The sequence below is a fragment of the Phoenix dactylifera genome, chromosome 15 (genome assembly GCF_051530095.1).
Source record: "Phoenix dactylifera cultivar Ajwa chromosome 15, Ajwa_hap1_PhDact_Kaust_v1.1, whole genome shotgun sequence".
NCBI classification, from domain to species: Eukaryota; Viridiplantae; Streptophyta; class Magnoliopsida; order Arecales; family Arecaceae; genus Phoenix; species Phoenix dactylifera.
The window spans coordinates 24,053,378-24,072,442 of NC_143204.1; the positions used below are offsets into that span (position 1 = coordinate 24,053,378).

At 39.4% G+C, this 19,065-nt stretch overlaps 2 protein-coding genes across 3 annotated transcripts; both read right to left on the reverse strand.

Moving 5' to 3' along the window:
* Positions 1-256: 256 nt before the first annotated feature.
* Positions 257-6,029, reverse strand: LOC103705843 (uncharacterized). Of its 2 annotated transcripts, none has more exons than XM_008789724.5 (4): positions 5,942-6,029; positions 1,823-1,975; positions 1,298-1,362; positions 257-631 (listed from the first exon to the last, which is right to left on the reverse strand). In XM_008789724.5, exons 2-4 carry the CDS (start codon positions 1,965-1,967, stop codon positions 542-544), a joined length of 300 nt encoding a protein of 99 aa, XP_008787946.4. In that variant the 5' UTR covers positions 1,968-1,975; positions 5,942-6,029; the 3' UTR covers positions 257-541. The 2 variants fall into 2 exon arrangements, with proteins under 2 accessions (XP_008787946.4, XP_017697930.4); XM_017842441.5 differs by having other exon boundaries at positions 1,823-1,970; positions 5,942-6,026.
* Positions 6,030-9,668: 3,639 nt separating this feature from the next.
* Positions 9,669-16,078, reverse strand: LOC103705844 (proline-rich receptor-like protein kinase PERK8). The gene is made up of 9 exons (XM_008789725.6): positions 15,953-16,078; positions 13,610-15,703; positions 13,043-13,456; positions 12,831-12,917; positions 12,649-12,719; positions 12,477-12,553; positions 12,201-12,348; positions 10,159-10,320; positions 9,669-10,065 (listed from the first exon to the last, which is right to left on the reverse strand). Exons 2-9 carry the CDS (start codon positions 14,886-14,888, stop codon positions 9,865-9,867), a joined length of 2,439 nt encoding a protein of 812 aa, XP_008787947.1. The 5' UTR covers positions 14,889-15,703; positions 15,953-16,078; the 3' UTR covers positions 9,669-9,864.
* Between the last annotated feature and the right edge of the window lie 2,987 nt (positions 16,079-19,065).

Genomic DNA, 19,065 nt, shown 5'->3' on the forward strand with positions numbered 1-19,065 from the left:
GCATTTTTCTTGGACATTAGTGGCCTTCGACAAAATCAAAGACTGTGTGTCGGTCTCATACTACTTTCGAGTTTCACATGGTCATCTTATCACAATTTGTTAACACCAATGTGTATACTTTCAACTTTCACCAAGTCATCCTATCACAATTTGTTGATACCAATGTGGGGCATTAGATTGTCACAATGCAGGAAGCACCAAGAATCCAGGCGAAACACTAATAAGAAGGTTGCTCGGGTGGAACGTCCAGCTAAAATTGACGATTAAATCAATCAATGTCATTGTTATTGGGGCTTAAAAATAAGCAATCATGTGGCCATTTGAAGTATATCAATTTAACATTCTACAAGAAAAATTTCTTCAAGCCTAATCCAACATGCTGAAGAGCTTCATTAGTTCTACAGAGAAAAGCAAGCCTTCAAACTTTAGTTCCACCCATTCAAGAATTTCTGCCATTACCATGCAATATTCCAGTGGGGACAGGATTTCATACAACCGACCCCAGAACCTGCAGCGGCAAGCAGCAGACATGGCGTGCCTCTTACTCGGCTGTCTTAGCAGACCCTGCCGAGTCTGCTGAGTTGGAAGTTGCAGATGCATCCCGCGAGCACTGCGATACATAAGGCCTCAGCTGCACCGATGCATATACCAAAATTAGAAAAATTGGAAAAAAGAAGAATGGTAATCCAAATTTCGTCACAAGTTGAACTAATTGAGATCGGTGCGTGTGCAAGATGACGATGCTTTTACAAATGATAAAAACTTTTGCATGTACAATCTTGTCATAAATAACCAGCAGGAAACCTTCCATTTCAGCCAAAATCTTAGAAACTTGGTCGAAAATTCTAGCCGAAACTAATATCATAACTCAAGCAAGTTTGGGCTGCTGCTGTTTCAGATAAAGCTTCAAACCTGGATATTAAATTAGTGTTACCGAACACTATGTGATTGTGCTGTAAAGTAATATGCTATTTTGTTGGTGCACCACAATGTATATTGATATAATATACTGGTGTTGCATGCAATGCTTTAGCTGTATGCCATATCAAGTATGTACAGTTACAACACCGTGGCATTCAATGTACTGCATGACACAAGATAATAGTATTATACTACAACACAAAAACAATATGTTACGTTAAAAAGCCACAACAGGATACCATAACATACAAAGTAGCTTTTATATAATAACTAACAAGTAATTTTTCCCTTTCCCAAAATGATCGCTTGATCAGATTACAGGCTTTAAAAATGATAATGCCATTATAAGTTATGATGCTAGCAACGTAGAAATTACCTTAAAGTCAGTCAAATCTGGTACCACATAACGAGGCAACTTTTCATCCATCACAACGTACCCACCTGTCCAATATGATTGACAGCAAACAATCAAAATCATATTTTGCCAAATTTCACTCCAAATCAGACTTCATGTCACAAACTAAGCTACTGACTACAACAAGGAAAACAATTTTAAAAAAGGTTTCTGCTAAAAAAAATTATGACACCAGTTAAACCTAGCCAACGAGGCCAATTCCACCAAGTGCGTTTGGTATTGTTCATCTATTTTTAACCAACGACTTGACCTTTTAACAGTCTATAGAACTGGAGCAAAATTACTTGGTCAAGGCAATTTTTGGAAAGAGGGGAATGCAATGAATCCTAGAAGACCAGTCATTAAGCGTACTGCAAGTTTTCTTTAAGACCTTTTTTTTTTTTGCATTCTTGTTTGTTTGCATGCAAATTATATGGCATAATTCTTCAATTTCCACACAAGTTCGAGTAAATAAAGTGTGGAATGAAGTAAGATGATAGTGGTAACCTTTACGAGTGTGGAAACCAGTGGGCTTGCAGTTCTTTCCCTTGTAATAGTCTCGAGGCCCTCTTTTTGAAGATAATATATTTAGTGATGAAGTTCGTTTCCTCCGCATTGCCCTCCCTAACCCCGTAATCAATCCCAATGGCATTTTCTGATCTTTCCACCACACAAAAGAAAACATAGGACAAAGTTTGAGAAAAAAGAAAACAAGATTATTTAGTGAAAATAAATAGCACAAATGTGAATTTCTGTTTATATGCAACAAACTTAGAAGTCAATCCATGTAGGTAATAATGAATATCAAATAGAAAAAGATTTCAATGATAAACAGAAAGAAAGACTTGGGAACCAAGATGAACACAGATAGCGGATAACCAACAAGAATGAAGAACATGAAAAATGAAATGACACATTGCTACTAAAATGTTTCATAAAGTTATGCTAAAGCAAAGTGCTTTTCTAGCGAAAACAAACACTTGATTCTTTTTGTGTATGGATGTGTCAAATCTTGGGGGCAAAAGGTAAGAGTGTGGACAACTCTTTTTTCCCCTGATGCAAAAGATGGTAAGATCATCAAAATTCAATATGATCGAGAACAGTCAACAGATTACACCCGAAGGGCAGCCTAGTAAGGCCAAGAATAAATAAATTCAGAAGAAAACAGGAACAAAGGTAGAGAGGGAAAGAATACATAACTAATTCCTCCCTCATCAGACACCCATGGGGTAGCTCACAGAATGAGGGAAGGAAAACAAAAGTAGGCTGCAACAATGTTACGTTGGACCAACAACATGAATTCCTCAAAACCTTAATTATCTTGCACTGCCCTTTTCCTTTAAGAATCGATATCCACAAGGTGCAGGCCATCTTGTTAAAATTGACTTGAATAAGGCCTATAATTATGCGGAATTGGACTTTCTTATCTGTTGCAGACAAACTTGGCTCTGGAGTCACTTCAGATTAGCTCATAGTTTCCTGTTAATTAATGGAATTCCCCTAGTTTTTTTCAGATTGCATGAAGATTGTGACAAGAGGGTCCATTGTCTTCTTAGTATTTTAATTCTGGGGGCCATGGTACAAATAGCCATATAACTGTTTCGCTAGTAGGTTATTCTAGCTAGGTACAACATGGAGATGATGTGATCATTTTTTCTGTTCATATGTTGATGAAGGAATTTTTACATATTTACCTGAAGCTACATAGGGCCAAAAGGACAAAAAAGTTGCACAAACTACTTAACTGGATTTAGTTCAGGATGATGTGGTTCGCCAGTCACCAAAGTGGCTACACTAAGACTGAAAGAACTTATCATTGGCTTCTTCATGATGCAGAAAAATCCAAAAGAACAGGATTTATAAATTCATAATTTTGCAATTAAGAAGTACACAGAGAACTTGGTTTTGTATAAGAAAGGCTGTCCATATGAGGAACTCATGTCCTGATTATGACTACCCTATTCCCACATGCTACCCCTTTCTAATTGATATACCGGTGTCAAGGTTCGTGACTACATGAATTAAATAAATAAAAAACACTTTATTTGACATCCTATGTGATATGTGCATTATCAATGTAGTTTTGGTGGAAGTTATAAGTAGATGACACATCCCTGGATATAATGTCATTGGCTAAACATGTGGCCAACATGAGAGGAATAGGAATTGATATACGTCAATGACAAATTGGATTCTGGTGCAATGAAAGGAATCATGTAAAAGAGAAGGTGACATGAAGGAGGCTAGACTAAGAAAAAAAATTTATCCATGAAAAACCCTTCTAACAATAAGCATATAAGTTTAAAAAGGAAGCAAGCATGTTGCAAAATGCAAACCTAGGCATTCAATGACCACGATATGGTAGCATATAAAGCATTTTATAAGGATGAAACTATTTTGGAGATGAAAGTTCTACCGCGAATGATGGGAGAAACCACCCACTGCATCGGAATGAAACATTTCTTCCTAATGTTTTCGGTAGGATCAGTATCATCATTGGTGCTATACTCAAAAGCATGAAATTTGCAACATTTTCTTATTCGTCTAATCCTCACATATTTCTTGGATTAATTCAGCCAAATCACTAAAGATCAAGATAAACATTTTCAAACAGTCACATCTCACCACAAAAATGGGCAACTTTTCAGATTCAAATAATATTCTACCAACTTAGTATAAAAATTAAAAATTTCAGAGCACAAACAGCACATAATGGTCTATGACTGATCTTGGAAACTCAAGATCAAATCAAGAAAACAATAATATCACACAAGATTCAAAAATACTAAGACTACATTAGAAATAATTACATCGAAAGGGTAGAGAAAATGAGAAAACAAGAAAACAATTCATCGAATGACACTAGTACCATGATAAGGACAAAATCATATTTTAGAACTAAGAAAAGCATTAGAAGATGAAGATAATAAGAAGTGAAGTGAAGATATAACTGTGATAGAAACCCTATTGGTTTGATTTACCTCGGAAGCTGTGAGATTAGGGTTTCGAAAACTTTTGTTCCTCGGTGTCTCATGGAACAGTGGAAGGTAGAGAGTAGGGATGTGCATAGTTCGGGGCAGGACGGTTTAGAATTACTCTTGAAACCGAACCGATTTAAATCAATTTCCTATAATTGAAACCAGACCAACCATCTATAAAAATTGATTCAAACCGACACGAGAAATTCACTTCAGTTCAGGTTATCGGGTTGAATAGGGCTAGGCCAAATGGACTTCTGTCAAATGTCCTAGGCTAAATGGACTTCTATCAAATTACCAAGCCTGCATATTTTAAGTTGTTTCTGTAATATCTAAAACTAAATATGATTTATAAGAAGGTCATAACATCTAACTCCAACAAACAGGCTCTCATCAGAAGGTAAAATTTTACCGAGTACAGCCAACAATTTTTTGTAGGGTCATGGCGGAAAAACACAATGCCCAGAAGAAACCCTGCCCAGGTCCAACCCAAGACAGTAAATGCACATGAAAAAAACACCAGTAGCACATTTCTAATCCACAAAAACAACATCATAATTCTAAACCACCCATTCTTATCCAAACCAGTAAGGAAAACATCTGGTGAGTTATTTGAATTGCTTTCCCAATTGCTGGTTGTGTTACTATGCTCAGCTGGAGAAAAGAGAAAGCATGACAAGATTTCTTTTTTCTTAAAAAAAACCAGAAACTAGAAAAGCAGAGAAGAGGAAGAGGAGGCTCAGATTGAAACGGCTGCAAACTGTTGTCTTCACAAGAACAAGAAACGACCGTCCAAGATTGCCTCACCGTTTAGAAAAGCCATTTTCCCACGCAACAATGTAGCAAAATCCTCACCACAGCCTCCTCATATAGGACCAGACACCAAGAAGAGGAGCAAAATCCAGTGAGAAGAAAAAAGAAAAGAAGAATGAGAGAAGGAAGCACAACTTCACGGCCATCACCCTCCAAGAAGAAGAAGAAGACCACCAGCCAACCGTGAAGAAAGAAAAAAAAAACACCAGCCGGAGACCTAAGGTTCTAAGGCTCAGAGGGGATTCTTGATTCAATGAGATGGAAAGATCATTGCTTCTCTTATTCTTCTTCGTCTTCTTCTTCTCCGATGACCCGCCCAGCTAGCAATGTCTGCAGGTCGGTTGTCTCTGGAACGGCAGACATTCCAGAGCTGCCTCGCCTATTGCTAGAAAAGAATACACGCACAGCAAAAAATAGGAGGAGGAGAACAAGAAGAACCCTTAACTCGTCACCCATCATCATCGCCTCAATTCTAGACATACATCCACGAAGAAGAAGAAAAGGAGAAGGAGAAGACTAAGAAGAAGAAGAAGAAGAAAAGAAAAAGCAGTGCTAGAAGAGAAATCCCGCAGATACTCCTCCCAATGGCGAGGAAAAGCATGCAGACGAAGAAAGAGCGGCTTCTTTGTCCAAGAATCGATTCCTGAGAGGGGAAGGGCCTTCCTATAGCGGCTGTACTGGCGGCCGGGGAGGGGCCGGGGGCGGAGATGGTGGCGGGAATAAAGCTAGCGGAGCAGTGTAGCTCCACGGTTGCATGGATCCATGAGCAAAAACTAGGGTTTCAAACTCTCAATCTATTTTAGAAAGAAGAAGAGGAGAAGAGAAAAGATCTCACCTGAGAGAGGGTCGGAGGAGGAGGGCGAGGAGCGCGGGCGGATCGGGAGGAGAGCACGAAGGCGCCGAAACGATTGGCGGCGGCGGTTGGGGGGGGGGGGGGGGGGGGGGGGGGGGGGGGGTTGTCTTTTATGAACCGGAAAGGCCACATGGCAACATGTTAGTTGATCGTTACGATGTTCTGCGGATGAAGTACCTCAGTTAATCTGGTTGGGATAAACCTTAGTGTCCCAAGTACTTGATCAATTACAAAGCAAGTTGTAAGCCTAATTTAGTTGTCTTCTGCCTCACAGATTTTAGCAGGTCAAAAATAAGTAGCCACAAAAGAAGCTATTTAAGAATTCTTTTTTCTAATTTTTTGAATTGACCAATATATCGAGTGAATTAGAGTATTAGACAGAAGACCAAAGTTATATAAGTTGTAGAGCCAGATAAAAAATTTAGAATATCCCTTGAATGTATAATTTTTTTACAACTAGTGATACAAAGATATCGCTCACAACTTGGATGTGGCTCAATGTTGCATGTCCATTAAAAATCGACCTTGATTGGAGGAATTTCTTATGATTAAGATTGTAGAGGATTCGATGCTCTCACGAAATGATTTGGATGCGTGTTTTGGTTTAATAACTCTACTTCATGTTCGACGCTCCACATGAATAATATTACCATATCGAATCGAATATGAGGGCGAGAAGGGATCTATAAGACCACCTTGAGCTTATCCTGCTTAGGTCTAGATCCAAATCCTATGATCATTTTCATGCCGGGTTGATCATGCGTCGCACTAGATGAGTATTAATCGATTCTGACAAAGCCACAAGTTGCACCCAATCACGCACTTGAACTATGCCTGACCATGCCACATCTGCACCTGATCATGCATGCTCCTGAGCTACTAAGATCACAAAGGTGTCAGAAAATTCTTCAAAACTCAATGCCTGTGTTTTCCAAATTCATCATAAAATGGACTTGGATTCTCGATGGATTCATTCATTCAAATAATTTGGGAATAACAAACTCCTCCCACATCTTGTCAGCCTCTCCAAAGAAAGAGCTCCTATTAAACCCCCCCCCCCCCCCCCCCCAAAGCTTCTCTTCAATAATAAGATCATGCACGTCTCGAACTCCAAATACCTCTGCCATCTCCAAACTCATCTCTCTCTCCAGTCACATATTCATATTTCTTCGATCTCTTTTAGAGCTTTTACAGCACGATTTTCTTCCACTTCACTGCCATTAATCTCTGCTGTAATCCGATGAAGAGGAATGCTATGATTTGGAGGAGCAAGCAATGGCAGCAACAGCATGCCACGACACAGTCCACGGCAAAGAGGCTGCACTCCTCGAAGGTGTTGGACATTGGTTCTTTTATTTTTATTTTTTTGGGTGCAATGGCGGCTCATACATAACGGGTGTGGATGCGGCCAACAAAATTAGAAAGTTGGACATTAGTTATGAGAGACTGAAGGAAAGCAAGAAGAATGAAAAAGGAAACACTGGAAAGCCATCGCTCAGAAAGTGCTAAGGTGGAACGCAACTTTTTAAGGCTAAAGGCTTAGTTGTGGAGGTGACTTTAAGAAAGAGTGGCACGGCTTTAAGTATTGCTTCATCTGAGTTGCCTCAGAAAAAAGTATCGCTTTATTTGACTCTTCCAACTTCCAAGCCTACCTGTTTGTCATCAGGGGTGTTTTGGCATTACCAATAGATCAGAAAAGGCTAAAAATGATGTGTGGATGTGATAAATATGTGGAATTTTCCTCAATCTTCAAGGATGTTGTTAATGGTTAGTTCAATTAATAGATCAAAGAAGATATGAGATCACAGTAACCTAACCATTGGACTTTGAGTTTGCAATGAACAGCAAGATGCAACCTATGTTCTTAATTTTGATAGCGGAAGGTCCAACCGGCCACGGCGGTGACCTCGATCCAATTTGACCGGAAAATGAACGCAATTACCCAGAGACTAGTGTAACTTGAGCACAAATAGGGCTGGCCATGTTAGGTGGAGTCAAGTTGGATTTGGGTCAAATGAGGTTCGCATTTGGGTTTAGCTTCATTGTGCAAATATTGTTCATATTTGGTCAGGTCAGGTTGGCAACCTTAGAGATATATTAGGTTCAGGTAGGGAGCCCTATGACAAAAAAAATCAAAGGCCAAGTTCAAGTGAGGATGGGGAAGTTATTAACTGGCTTTGGCTTTCTTGCTATGGGGACTTGGTTTCAGTGGCAGAAAACGGCAATGGATGTTTCGAACCTTCCTTTTCTCTAGGGGGAAAATGTTATGCAGCTTCCACGAAGGACCTCATGTCTACGATGGTTGCAGTACATTACCTGGATACAAGAATTGTCGACAAACGGTAAAATGGTTTTGAGAAAAAATCATGGAGGTTAGTGTGAGCATAGCATTACTCATAATGTTCAGACATCACACAATATTCTTTTTTCAACTCTTTGGCTGCTTGGCAATCTCAGTCTCGTAGAGCAAAAGTTGGTGTGGTGTTTCTTTTTTTCTTTTTCTTTTTTGTGTGAGAAGCTGGAAATCAGCTTTCGTTGCTCCAAAGGCAAAAGGCCTATTGTTGTGTTGCTTGCAAGGATTCCATTCCTTTTGCCTACTTTCATATCACTTTTCTGGCCTCCAAAACCCACAAGGGCCACAACCAAATGATACCAAAACACAGCAAGAAGTGACACCTATTTGTCATGTGAATAGAAGTCCATCAGTGTCTATACTTGCATATGATTGCAGGAATCCCGAGAATGAGATTCTAAGCTGAAGGGTTAGCACTAATCATTTGAGGTAAAGAGACACCGAGCCTAGCCACCCAAACCGATTGTAGATTATTAGTCAAACTCAAAGAAAAACCTTTTGTGAGGATTCATGCGGGCGTGTTTAGTTCCATATCGATTATTCACCAAAGAAATCTTGGATACTTATACAAAATTAAGAAATTCAAAAAATACCTTCTGATTAACCTTTTTTAGGCGGAATCCTGAGTTGTTATAAATGAAATCAGAGCGGACCCAACCCATAGCCCACGTGAACTAAGGAAAACTGCAGCACAGGCTTATTGAAGTTAACCACGGACCGATCATAGTGCTTATCATCAAATTTGAATGCTTAGCCTGACGAGGATGTCAGAACTTGAACGAAGGAGTATAGAAGGATCCGTCCGGACATGTATTTAATCCCGTGAAACATAGAAAAGTTGATGATGAACTATATCTTTAACATTATGCACTTTAAGCTCATGCAACAAGATTTTAACATAGGAAACCACATTCATTTTTTGAGGCAGAGGATCAAGCTGTCGAGCAGCCCCATATGGAAACATGAACAAGAGAAATAATATCAAAAAAGTAAGGCAGGAGTGCAGGGTCACCTTTAATGTAACCAGTAAAAATTCTAAAAGGAGAACGCTTTAGCGAAGAGTCGGCGGCCAATTGAAACGATAGCAGTATTCATAGGACGCCGGAGTATTCAACTTTTTCCTTAATCTGAGGGCTTATTCGCATGCATACCCTTCAAAACTTCTGATAAAACCCTTTGAAAATTCCCATGCAGGCCGAAGAATTCAAACCGCTTTACTCGAACACCAAAGATTGAGCACAGCGGTAAGATCCAAAAACTGTTAGTTCAAGTTCTGGCATTGCAGCCGGCAATACGTCATGCAGACAAGGCTTAGCTGCCTCTTTCAGAATGTAGTATCAGGAATTGAAGAAGAGATTATAGATAGAGGCACTAAAGGCACCTCCTAACTTTAATCAAAATTTAAAAGCCATAGTTTATTTCACTATAGAAAGAATAGGGAACAAATCCATGAGACAAAGATCCCTATTTCTGTATAAAAGAATAACTACACAAAAAGGAAAAAAGAGGAAAAAGAAATTAGTCTTGATGGTAAGGCCAAAAAGTAACCTGTTTACAACTCTGATCGACTCTTCCAACTAGCTTGGCCGGAACTAGTTTGGCCGAAGTCAGTGCTGTAATCCTGGCTACCAAATGCCATCCTCTGAAATAGTCTGATTTCAGCTGATTGTGGTGCATTGAAGAGTTCACTTTGACCCGGTTTAACACCATTGTTAAGGTCGATGTCAGCTAAGCTATCAAGGGCTCTCACAACCTGGAGATAAGAATAGGTTAAAATAGCATGTGAAGTAAATATAATGTTCCTCTCACAAATAAGAATCTTGATTCTGTTGATTGAAATTAGTACCTTGCTCATTCGAGGCCTCATTGCTGCTGAGTGGCGGACACATGCTGCAGCTGCTTCAATCATACGAAACATCTCGCTTTGGTTATAGTTCTTTTCAAGCCTAGGATCAGGTAATTCTTCAAAATCTCCAGTTTCGAGTGCATGGCTCAGCAACGGTCGTGCCTGAAATGTCGCGTTTGCAGTTAATTAATCAAAGGCTATCATTTTGAATAATGGTAAGCTAGAAAATCTGATGAAACTAGAGTGCGAATGAGAAGTGGCATGCTTGGGCAGGACTTTTTATGGGCAGTATTTTCATTGGAGTGGAGAATGGGTGTCAAGGATTTTTAACATTGCATGCCGCCATAGATTTGCTCAGTTTACAAGATTCCAATCATCTTCTGTAGTAGCAAACTTTGCTGCTTAGGAAGAGAAAATATATATATTTACAAAGAAAAAAAACTTTATCCATGCATAGTTTATGGTGTTGCAAAGCTAAAAGCCTAAAAACACTGCAGAGCTCTCGAGTGGGATGCGGAGCCTAAGCTATAAGTGTTATGTTTCAAACCAGTGATGCAGACCCTGGTGTCAAAAATTATAGAAAATGTCCAATGTCAATTGTAAGAAAATTTTATTCATCCTCTATTATGAGCTCCATCTCAACCTAGGATACAGTTACATCAGATAAGCTGATTTACCTGATCATATTTCACATCTTAATCTCCAATCAAACTATTTTCCTACATGGTCTTAACGTTAGTTGATACCTGTGATTAGCTTATTAGTAACCTTATTGCCGATGAAACATGGACATGGATATAGATACAGCAGAATATTAATATGATGATATAGCAAATCTTGAAAAAATATGCTACAGATCGGATAGGATGCAACCATACATACATGCATACATACATACACACATACAAACAAACAAACATACATATATACATATATATAGATATATAGATATATAGATATAATTATATGGATATAAGTAAAAGAACATTCATAAAGTATAGTGAGTTATCACAGTAAAATAGCCCATCCTTCAGAAAATAATATTAAAATCCAGAAATCCATCAATTGCTCATTACTGAAATACATAGACCACAATCCATATTCAATACCATAATGTTCACATCGCATACTCTAAAATTAATCATCCATCATCAAAACTTTAACATTCATCAAATAAAACAAAAGTCCTCATCCTCATCCCCAAAGGTATTGGAAAACTATCCTAATTGCTTCCAAGAACAAGAACCTAGTCTCCTTAATTTCATGTTTTGGTGCCCAGGAAAATTCTTTTCAATTTTTGGTGCCAAGGAAACAATATGTCAATCCAATCAGACAAGGACATTGCCAGCCTCATGCTCTCTTCTTTCACTGACATTCTGAAATGCACAACTAGTTTAATGTCATCTATCAACCTATGAGGCTACGATCATAGATTTTATGTAATTTCTTCAAGGTCCAGGGAAGGGATTTATCCAACATGAGCTTGTTGATCTGCTGAAACTTTGCGAACCTTTCAAAGGATAACACTGATGAAGAACTTAAAAACTAAATTATATCTATATGTAAGTGAAAGATTGACTTGCGATTGACAGAAAAAAGCAGAAATAGGAGAAGGGAAGGGGGGGGGGGGGGGGGGTGAGCGAGTGAGAGAGAGAGAGAGAGATGGCCGGACAGAAGGAAATGAGGATCAAATGATTGTTTGGATCTGATATCAAGAGTTAAAAATAACCCTACTAGAAAAAACCAGACACACGTAGATGCTAAATCACATTAATTAGGTTCAAACTACAAATAAAACTTATGTGAAAATATATTAAAAATATCATTTTATTAAGTGGATTTCAAGGGTTCACGAAACCACAGCATGAGCCAGCATGACTTTAGTCCAGTAGTCTGCATCCCTCTCTTCGCTCAAGCGAGAGGTTTAGGGTTCAAACCTCTGTGGTGGCATTACCAATGTATTCTCAAAAAATGAGGCCATAGCACGATGTGTTTCTACAATACGGTATGATAAATGTCAATACTTCACCATTCTAGCTTACCCACTCAACAAGGCTCTCATCACCCAAAGGCTGTGATGAGTCAACAGGTTTTCGTCCGGTAATAAGCTCAAGGAGCACAACCCCAAAAGAATAAACATCAGATTTCTCAGTCAACTTGCCAGTCGATGCATACTCTGGAGCCAAATACCTGCAAGGACAAAATAAGTTCAGTTTGTCTTAAGCCAAAAGCATCATAAAATTCAGATGAAACCTTTATGGAATAGGTTTCCTCCACTCAGCATGTAGCAAAAATACCATTGTACGTGTTTCACCTACCCAAATGTTCCCATCACACGAGTAGTAACATGTGTACAAGCATCCATAGCTAACCTTGCGAGCCCAAAGTCAGAAACCTAGGTCATAAAGATGAGTTAATCACAAGAGTAAGAAAAGTATAATGAGTATCAAGAATATATTTCACAGATCACAGTCTTATATTGAGGCTGACCTGAGCTTCAAAGCTATTATCCAATAGAATGTTCGAGGACTTTATATCTCTATGAATTATCCGGGGATGACCTAACAAAAAACAATAAAAAGGCCAAGAGAAATAAACAAGCGACCAGTAATTAATAAATACCTATTCATGATGGTAAATATGTCAAAAGCACATTGTTAGGGAAATATTACAATCCTCATGCAGGTATGCTATTCCACGAGCTGCACCAGCTGCAACCTTAACCCTGGTCGACCAATCCATAACCGGGTTTCCTTCCTCTGCACATGCAAATTCATAATCAACAGAAGTTTTTTGCATAATGTGAGAAATGAAAATTCCATCAATCTCAAACAAGGATCAGTTACTTTTATAAAAGGAGCACACTGCGAAAGTTGCATCTTACCATGAAGATTATAATGAAGTGTATTATTAGGCACATAATCATAGACAAGCAATCTTTGGTTCTCTGCTATGCAGTACCCTACAAGTGAAACCAAATGGCGGTGGTGCACACGACTGATAATCTCAACTTCAGCTTTGAACTCGCGCTCGCCCTGTCCACCACCAACTCTGAGTTGTTTCACAGCCACTTCTCTTCCATCTGGTAAGCATCCTTTGTAAACACAACCAAATCCACCTTCACCTAAAATATTCTGGGTCGAGAAGCCATTGGTTATCTCATACAGTTCTTTATATGTGAAAAATGATTTTGAATTGCCCAACCCTGCTTCAGATGGTGAATTTATGAATGCTCCTTGACTTCCAGTACGATGGTGATATACTAGAGGAGCTGATGGGGATCTTGGATGGGACGCATCTAATGAGAAAAAGTAAGTAAACACTGCTAATTAAATAGCCATAATGGCATGATAATGCACAAACATTTTCTTGGTAAGTTTTCTAGCAATACTTCTAGGACAATAATAAAATAAAATGCTAAAAAATGACATAGGAAAGTTATAGGTGTTACCTGACATTTCTGAAGATTCAAATGGCGAAGGCCGGACAAGCCCTGCGTTATATCCACCGATCTTCTTTTTACGTTTCCTCATGAACCACATAGTAGCTACTACTAAACTAAGTATCAGAAGAGCGGATACCACAGCAATAGGTACTGCAGTACTAGCTTTAATCCCACCACCTCCTCCAGAGTTGCCACCCCCTTGTGATGAACTCGGATTGGGTTTCTCTAATGGCATAGTAGGAGGGTGTAAGTGTAAACTACCAGGAGGAGCGGGAAGAGAGGGTGAAGCCGGGGTAGATGGGCTTGCATCACTAGAAGAAATGTCTGGAGGAGGAAAAGGGAGAGAAGAGGGAGAAGGAGTAGAAGGTGGTCGGCCTTTAGGTGGTGGTGCTGATGGATCAGAACGTGGGTTTGGGGGTCCAGAAGGAGGAGGTGACTGTTGAACTGGTGGTGAAGGTGAACTCTCGGGTGGTTTAGCCAATGGGGATGGTGGAGATGAATCCGATGGCGGCGGTTGTGGTTGAGACCTGGAAGGCGATGGTGGCGGGACAATTTCAGGTGGAGGGCCGGAAGATGGTGGAGGTGAATTAGGAGTTAGTGGAGGAGATGAAGGTAAGGAAGTTGGTGGAGGGGAAGCTGCAGGTGGCGGAGGAGATATTGTCGGAGGTGGGGAAGAAGCAGGAGGTGGAGGAGACGATGCTATCGGTGGCGGCGGAGTAGCGGCAGCAGGTGGAGGGGAAGCAGCAGTAGGTGGAGGGGAAGCGGCAGCAGGTAGGGGTGGTGAGGCTGCAGGTGGAGGGGAAGTGGCAGCAGGTGGGGGTGGTGAGGCTGCAGGTGGAGGGGAAGTGGCAGCAGGCGGGGGTGGTGAGGCTGCAGGTGGAGGGGAAGCTGGCGGTGGGGAAGATGGAAGAGATGGCGGCGGCGAAGGAAGAGGGGAAGGTGGAGGGGCAGTGGAAGCAGGGGGAGGGGAAGTCGCCAGAGGTGGTGCATTCGATGATGTCGGTGGTTCAGAGGTGATATTGTGTAGAAAATTCGGTGGTGGAGAACCAGCAGGAGGATGAGAAGTGGAAGAAGGCGGTGGTGGAGAAGAGGCAGGCGGAGGGGGAGGGGAAGTCGCCGGAGGTGGTGCATTTGATGATGTCGGTGGTTCAGAGGTGACATTGGGTAGAAAAATCGGTGGTGGAGAACCAGCAGGAGGACGAGAAGTGGAAGAAGGCGGTGGTGGAGCGAAGGCAGGCGGCAATGGTGGGAGCACTGATGGAGAGAGTATAGGAAAGGAGGCCATAATCCACCAAGTTTCAGCCCCTACTTCCTCCCCTTCAAGTAAAATCCCAAATGATCCATAAGCACTCCTAAAGAACTCAAAAGACCGTGGCCAAAATCAAAATCCTCCCATTTTACAAAGAAAGAAACTCCAAAGCTTCCTCCTTTTCACAAGATCAAAAAATGAGCAGCACCCAGAGATCCTCAATACTTTACGGCATCTAATCAAACTTCTAAATATACCTCCCTTTACAAATATAATCCAAATCAGTGCAGGAATCAAAAATTTCTAAAAGCTCAAAAAAAAAAAATCCCCTCTTTTTCCCACAAGGCCCGATCGGGAACAGTCCAAAAACTCATGAAATCAAACTTTCTGGATGAGATCCAAATATTCAAGCTGTCTTTTTCCTGACTACAACTCCATTGTCGAAGATTTCAAGGACCCAAAACTGAACTAAACCCAAATCTTCAAACAAAAACTCAGCACCACATTCTAAGACGCCAAATGGCGAACCCTTCCCCCAAAAATCTCAACTTTTTGTTGAAGAACCCCCCAAGATCCCACTTTTTTCAGAAAATCCACGCCAAAATGCAAACTTTAGAGAAACCAAGATCATAAAAAAGTCCAAACCGATCTCCCCAAACCTGCCAGCCCAAATGCGACCAAATGCCAGTAAAAAAAAGATCCAAATTTTCGAGAACTGAAGAAAAGCGACACACCTCGCAACCTCTTCTCCTTCACCTCTCGTGCTCTCTCCTACCTTCCTCCGGGGCTCTAAGGGGAACGCGACAACGACCACTGAGCTGTCCGGGTTGTTCTTGGGGAGGATGAGAACTCTGTTGGGAAAACAAAGACCAGCTTTTATACTGCCCTCCATAAGAATATCTTACAAAGTAATGAAAAGTTAGTCGGCTCGTCCCATTGTCAGCGACGGAAGCGAGAATTTAACGAAACCCCGAGCTAGGCTTGCTACAGGCCATCGAATGTCCGCCCGATTCACCCCAATATAACTAAACCTATCTCTCAAAACCCTAATATTTTTATTTTGCCTGAAGAAGATGTGAGAACTCATCCTGTGAGCTTACCTCCTGATCCTCTCCATTTTTGCGCGCGCGCACTCACACCGCGTAACGAAATCTAATCCTCCTTTTTAATGTCCATGTCTAAAATTCGTAGTAGCTTCTTATTGATCCGCTCAGTTGCGTGGCAAACATTCAAGTTTTTTTTTTTTTTTAGTGAATATAAATATTCGAGTTTCAAAATAGCATATAAATACTACTGCTTTCCTTTAATTTTATTTTATTTTTCTATCTTTTCTTTATCAGTTTCCCAATCAAATTTCCAGATCGACCTTTTTTTTTAATACTTATTTTACTTCTACATTGCCATTTGTCACTATCCGGCCAGTTTGGTACTTCAAACTTTTACTTGAAGCCAGTGGGAGAGGGAAATAAAAAAAAAAGGTTTTAAATTCCATAGTTAAATATAAATATTGATAATATTTTTTTTCAAATATTGATACATTTCATATAAAAATAAGTTGAGTTTATGTGGTTAGATAGTTAAGCTCAAAATATAAATATAATAATAAATCATATTTCTTTATTATAATTTATAAATAAAATTTTTAAATTACTATTATAAATATGAATCCATGCATCTATTTATTAAATGCTAAAGGAAAATTATAAACTACAAATTTAGCCAGGTTGTAGCTTTTAAAGAAATAGTTACATCTATTTAATTTGCTAATAAATATCTCTAACGTTAAATTGGCATCCAATAATATGAAACAACTCAAGCGTGCATTGGAAAGCCTCTAGAACAAGCTATTTAGGGCATGCCGTGTAGAATATGGTTTCTCCGATCATAATCTCTTACTCGTGTAGTGGTGCACTGAGATGAGTATAGGGTCTATAGAAACGAACTGTTATGATTGAAGTTATTTAGGGCACGCCCGTAGGATATAACTTCTCCAATCACATCCTCTAGTTCGATTCACTTTTACCATAATAATACATAAGAAAACCTCTAACATCTATCCAAGTAACAATTGTTTTAAATGGTACCATGGACATGGTAGGTGAAGGGCCTTAGCCATCATACATGAAAAGCATTGCAATTGTAACAAGCTGATCATAAAGTTTAATTTATTCGACCCAAATCCAGCTCATTAATCACTGACGTTGCTAATTGGGTTTCCGGTTGGAAAGTTAGACTAGTTTCTAGCCGTCAGGTTTCAAAGCAATTATGTAATCTAAACCTTCACATAGGTCTAAGATCTCTGAGCATTTAGGTCATTGCAATCTGCATGCGGATTGCGAGGACTTTTGCTACATAGTAGTTATAAACTCACCAAAAAATATTTGTGTAAAAAAGAAAGAAAGAAATCTTAATAGCTTTATAGGCCAGGATGAGAGCAGCCATTGATCACTTATGAACCCAGCACTGCTCCAATCAAGTCGGGTGGACTTGGAATGAATCCAAGTACATCAAAACATGGATAATATTGTTAGAACAGACAATATAAATATTAGTCAATGATATAACCCTCTAAAAAAGAAATCCAATTTTTGAAGAGGAAGAACACCTGACCTGCCCCACCAACCGAACTGATTGGATCTAAGTACCTTAGAACTGAAGTAATTTGGTTGAAATCTAAAACCTACTCCTATTCATGAACATGGCTGCCTTGGCTTGAAAAATGCATTGCTTTCATTTAATGCACTTATCTTTGTTTCATTAGGAGTACTGCCAGGCATACCTTAAGGGGTATACCTCAAATCAGATTTTTTGTGTATCATGCAAGAGGTACGTAGTTTATGATGCACTTTATTATCCACTTTATTCCTAGCAGTATTAAAAAAAAAAAAATCTGATAAGACTGTTCTAAAGATATATAAATTTTTTTTGGTAAATCGAATGATTTAAATTAAACGAGAGCATATACATTCATAGGAGTCAGAAAAATAGATATATATTATAAAACTGGATATATAGAAAGAGCAGTAGAAGTTAGTGTATGAGCTTTTGTATTCCAATGGTGGGAGAATAGAATTCCTCCAAGAACTTGTGCCATGGCTCTTTTTACATAGATGGACGGGATTGGCAGCGTGTGGGTCCCGTTGGTATACGCGTTTTCTTGGACTTGTTTGAAAGGGACAAAATTGGCGGTGCATTCTATTGCCACATGCTGTAATAAACTATAACATACCATTCAAACATATCCTGACTAGGGTTTTCAAACACAAAGGAAGGATTGGCCACCTTTTAATCATCAAATCATTCCAAAAAGTTGACTGTTTTGAAACAAGGTATTGCTGATTGCACCAGGATAAAAGTTTGTGGAGCATTTCATGTCTCATCGATCTAGAGCACATCAGGGACTATTAAGTTGTAAATCTTCTAGACCCGGCTTGGCTAAAAAAATCGTAATCCATAAATCTCATTTACGCATAAAGTAATTACGAATGCAAAAGGGGCTAGCTACGTCCTTCATGTGTATTAATTTTATTAGGATCCGAATGTCTGAAGAAAGCTGATTTGAATGAGATGTGGGCCGGATTGGAGTTGTTCATGTGATTGTTTGATTTATAAAAAATGATGCTTGGACCGGTCGAACACGAGTGATCATATTTGTTGGTATGAAACCTACGATTAATGTTAAGCCTAGTATACATGGATGTTCATATATGTGCAACACGGGGACCACACCTGTTCATGTCGGCTTAATTTCTTAAACCTAGCATAGATTGTCAATGCAGTCTCTTTTATAAAGAGTGTTGGTGTGATTCACTTGGACCAAAATATTCTCCTCTAAGACTTTTCTTCCTTTCGGATCCAAGTAGATACCAGTTCTCCATGGCATGAAAATTTTATTGAGAATTCTTGGAGATTTTATAGAGAGGGAGAAAAAAAAAGAGAAAGATGATTAAAGGAATTTCTTAAACTATGCACTTGAGGATTACGAAATTAATCGGATATCTTTGTACGAATCTAGAAGAGCAATATCATGATAACAAATGGGATGGTTTATCGCAAGAAAAGGTGATGAATAATTATCCACATTTGCTATCTGACATATAGGAGTAGCATTACACATGCAATAGAGATATATTTTTGTTTTGTTTATCCCTTTTTTTCCCCTTTCCAAACAGGTGGAGGAGTGAAATTGTTGTCTTTTCATTATTCAGTGCCC

Bases quoted from the DNA above. Each gene is read 5' to 3' on its own strand.
- LOC103705844 (XM_008789725.6), bottom strand. From the start codon at position 14,888: ATGGCCTCCTTTCCTATACTCTCTCCATCAGTGCTCCCACCATTGCCG. The intron at 13,457-13,609 runs GTAACACCTATA...TTTTCTCATTAG, and splicing joins TGAATCTTCAGAAATGTCAG to ATGCGTCCCATCCAAGATCC. The intron at 12,918-13,042 runs GTAAGATGCAAC...TTGCATGTGCAG, and splicing joins ACTTCATTATAATCTTCATG to AGGAAGGAAACCCGGTTATG.
- LOC103705843 (XM_008789724.5), bottom strand. From the start codon at position 1,967: ATGCCATTGGGATTGATTACGGGGTTAGGGAGGGCAATGCGGAGGAAA. The intron at 1,363-1,822 runs GTTACCACTATC...CATATTGGACAG, and splicing joins TGGTTTCCACACTCGTAAAG to GTGGGTACGTTGTGATGGAT. The intron at 632-1,297 runs GTAATTTCTACG...GCATCGGTGCAG, and splicing joins CAGATTTGACTGACTTTAAG to CTGAGGCCTTATGTATCGCA.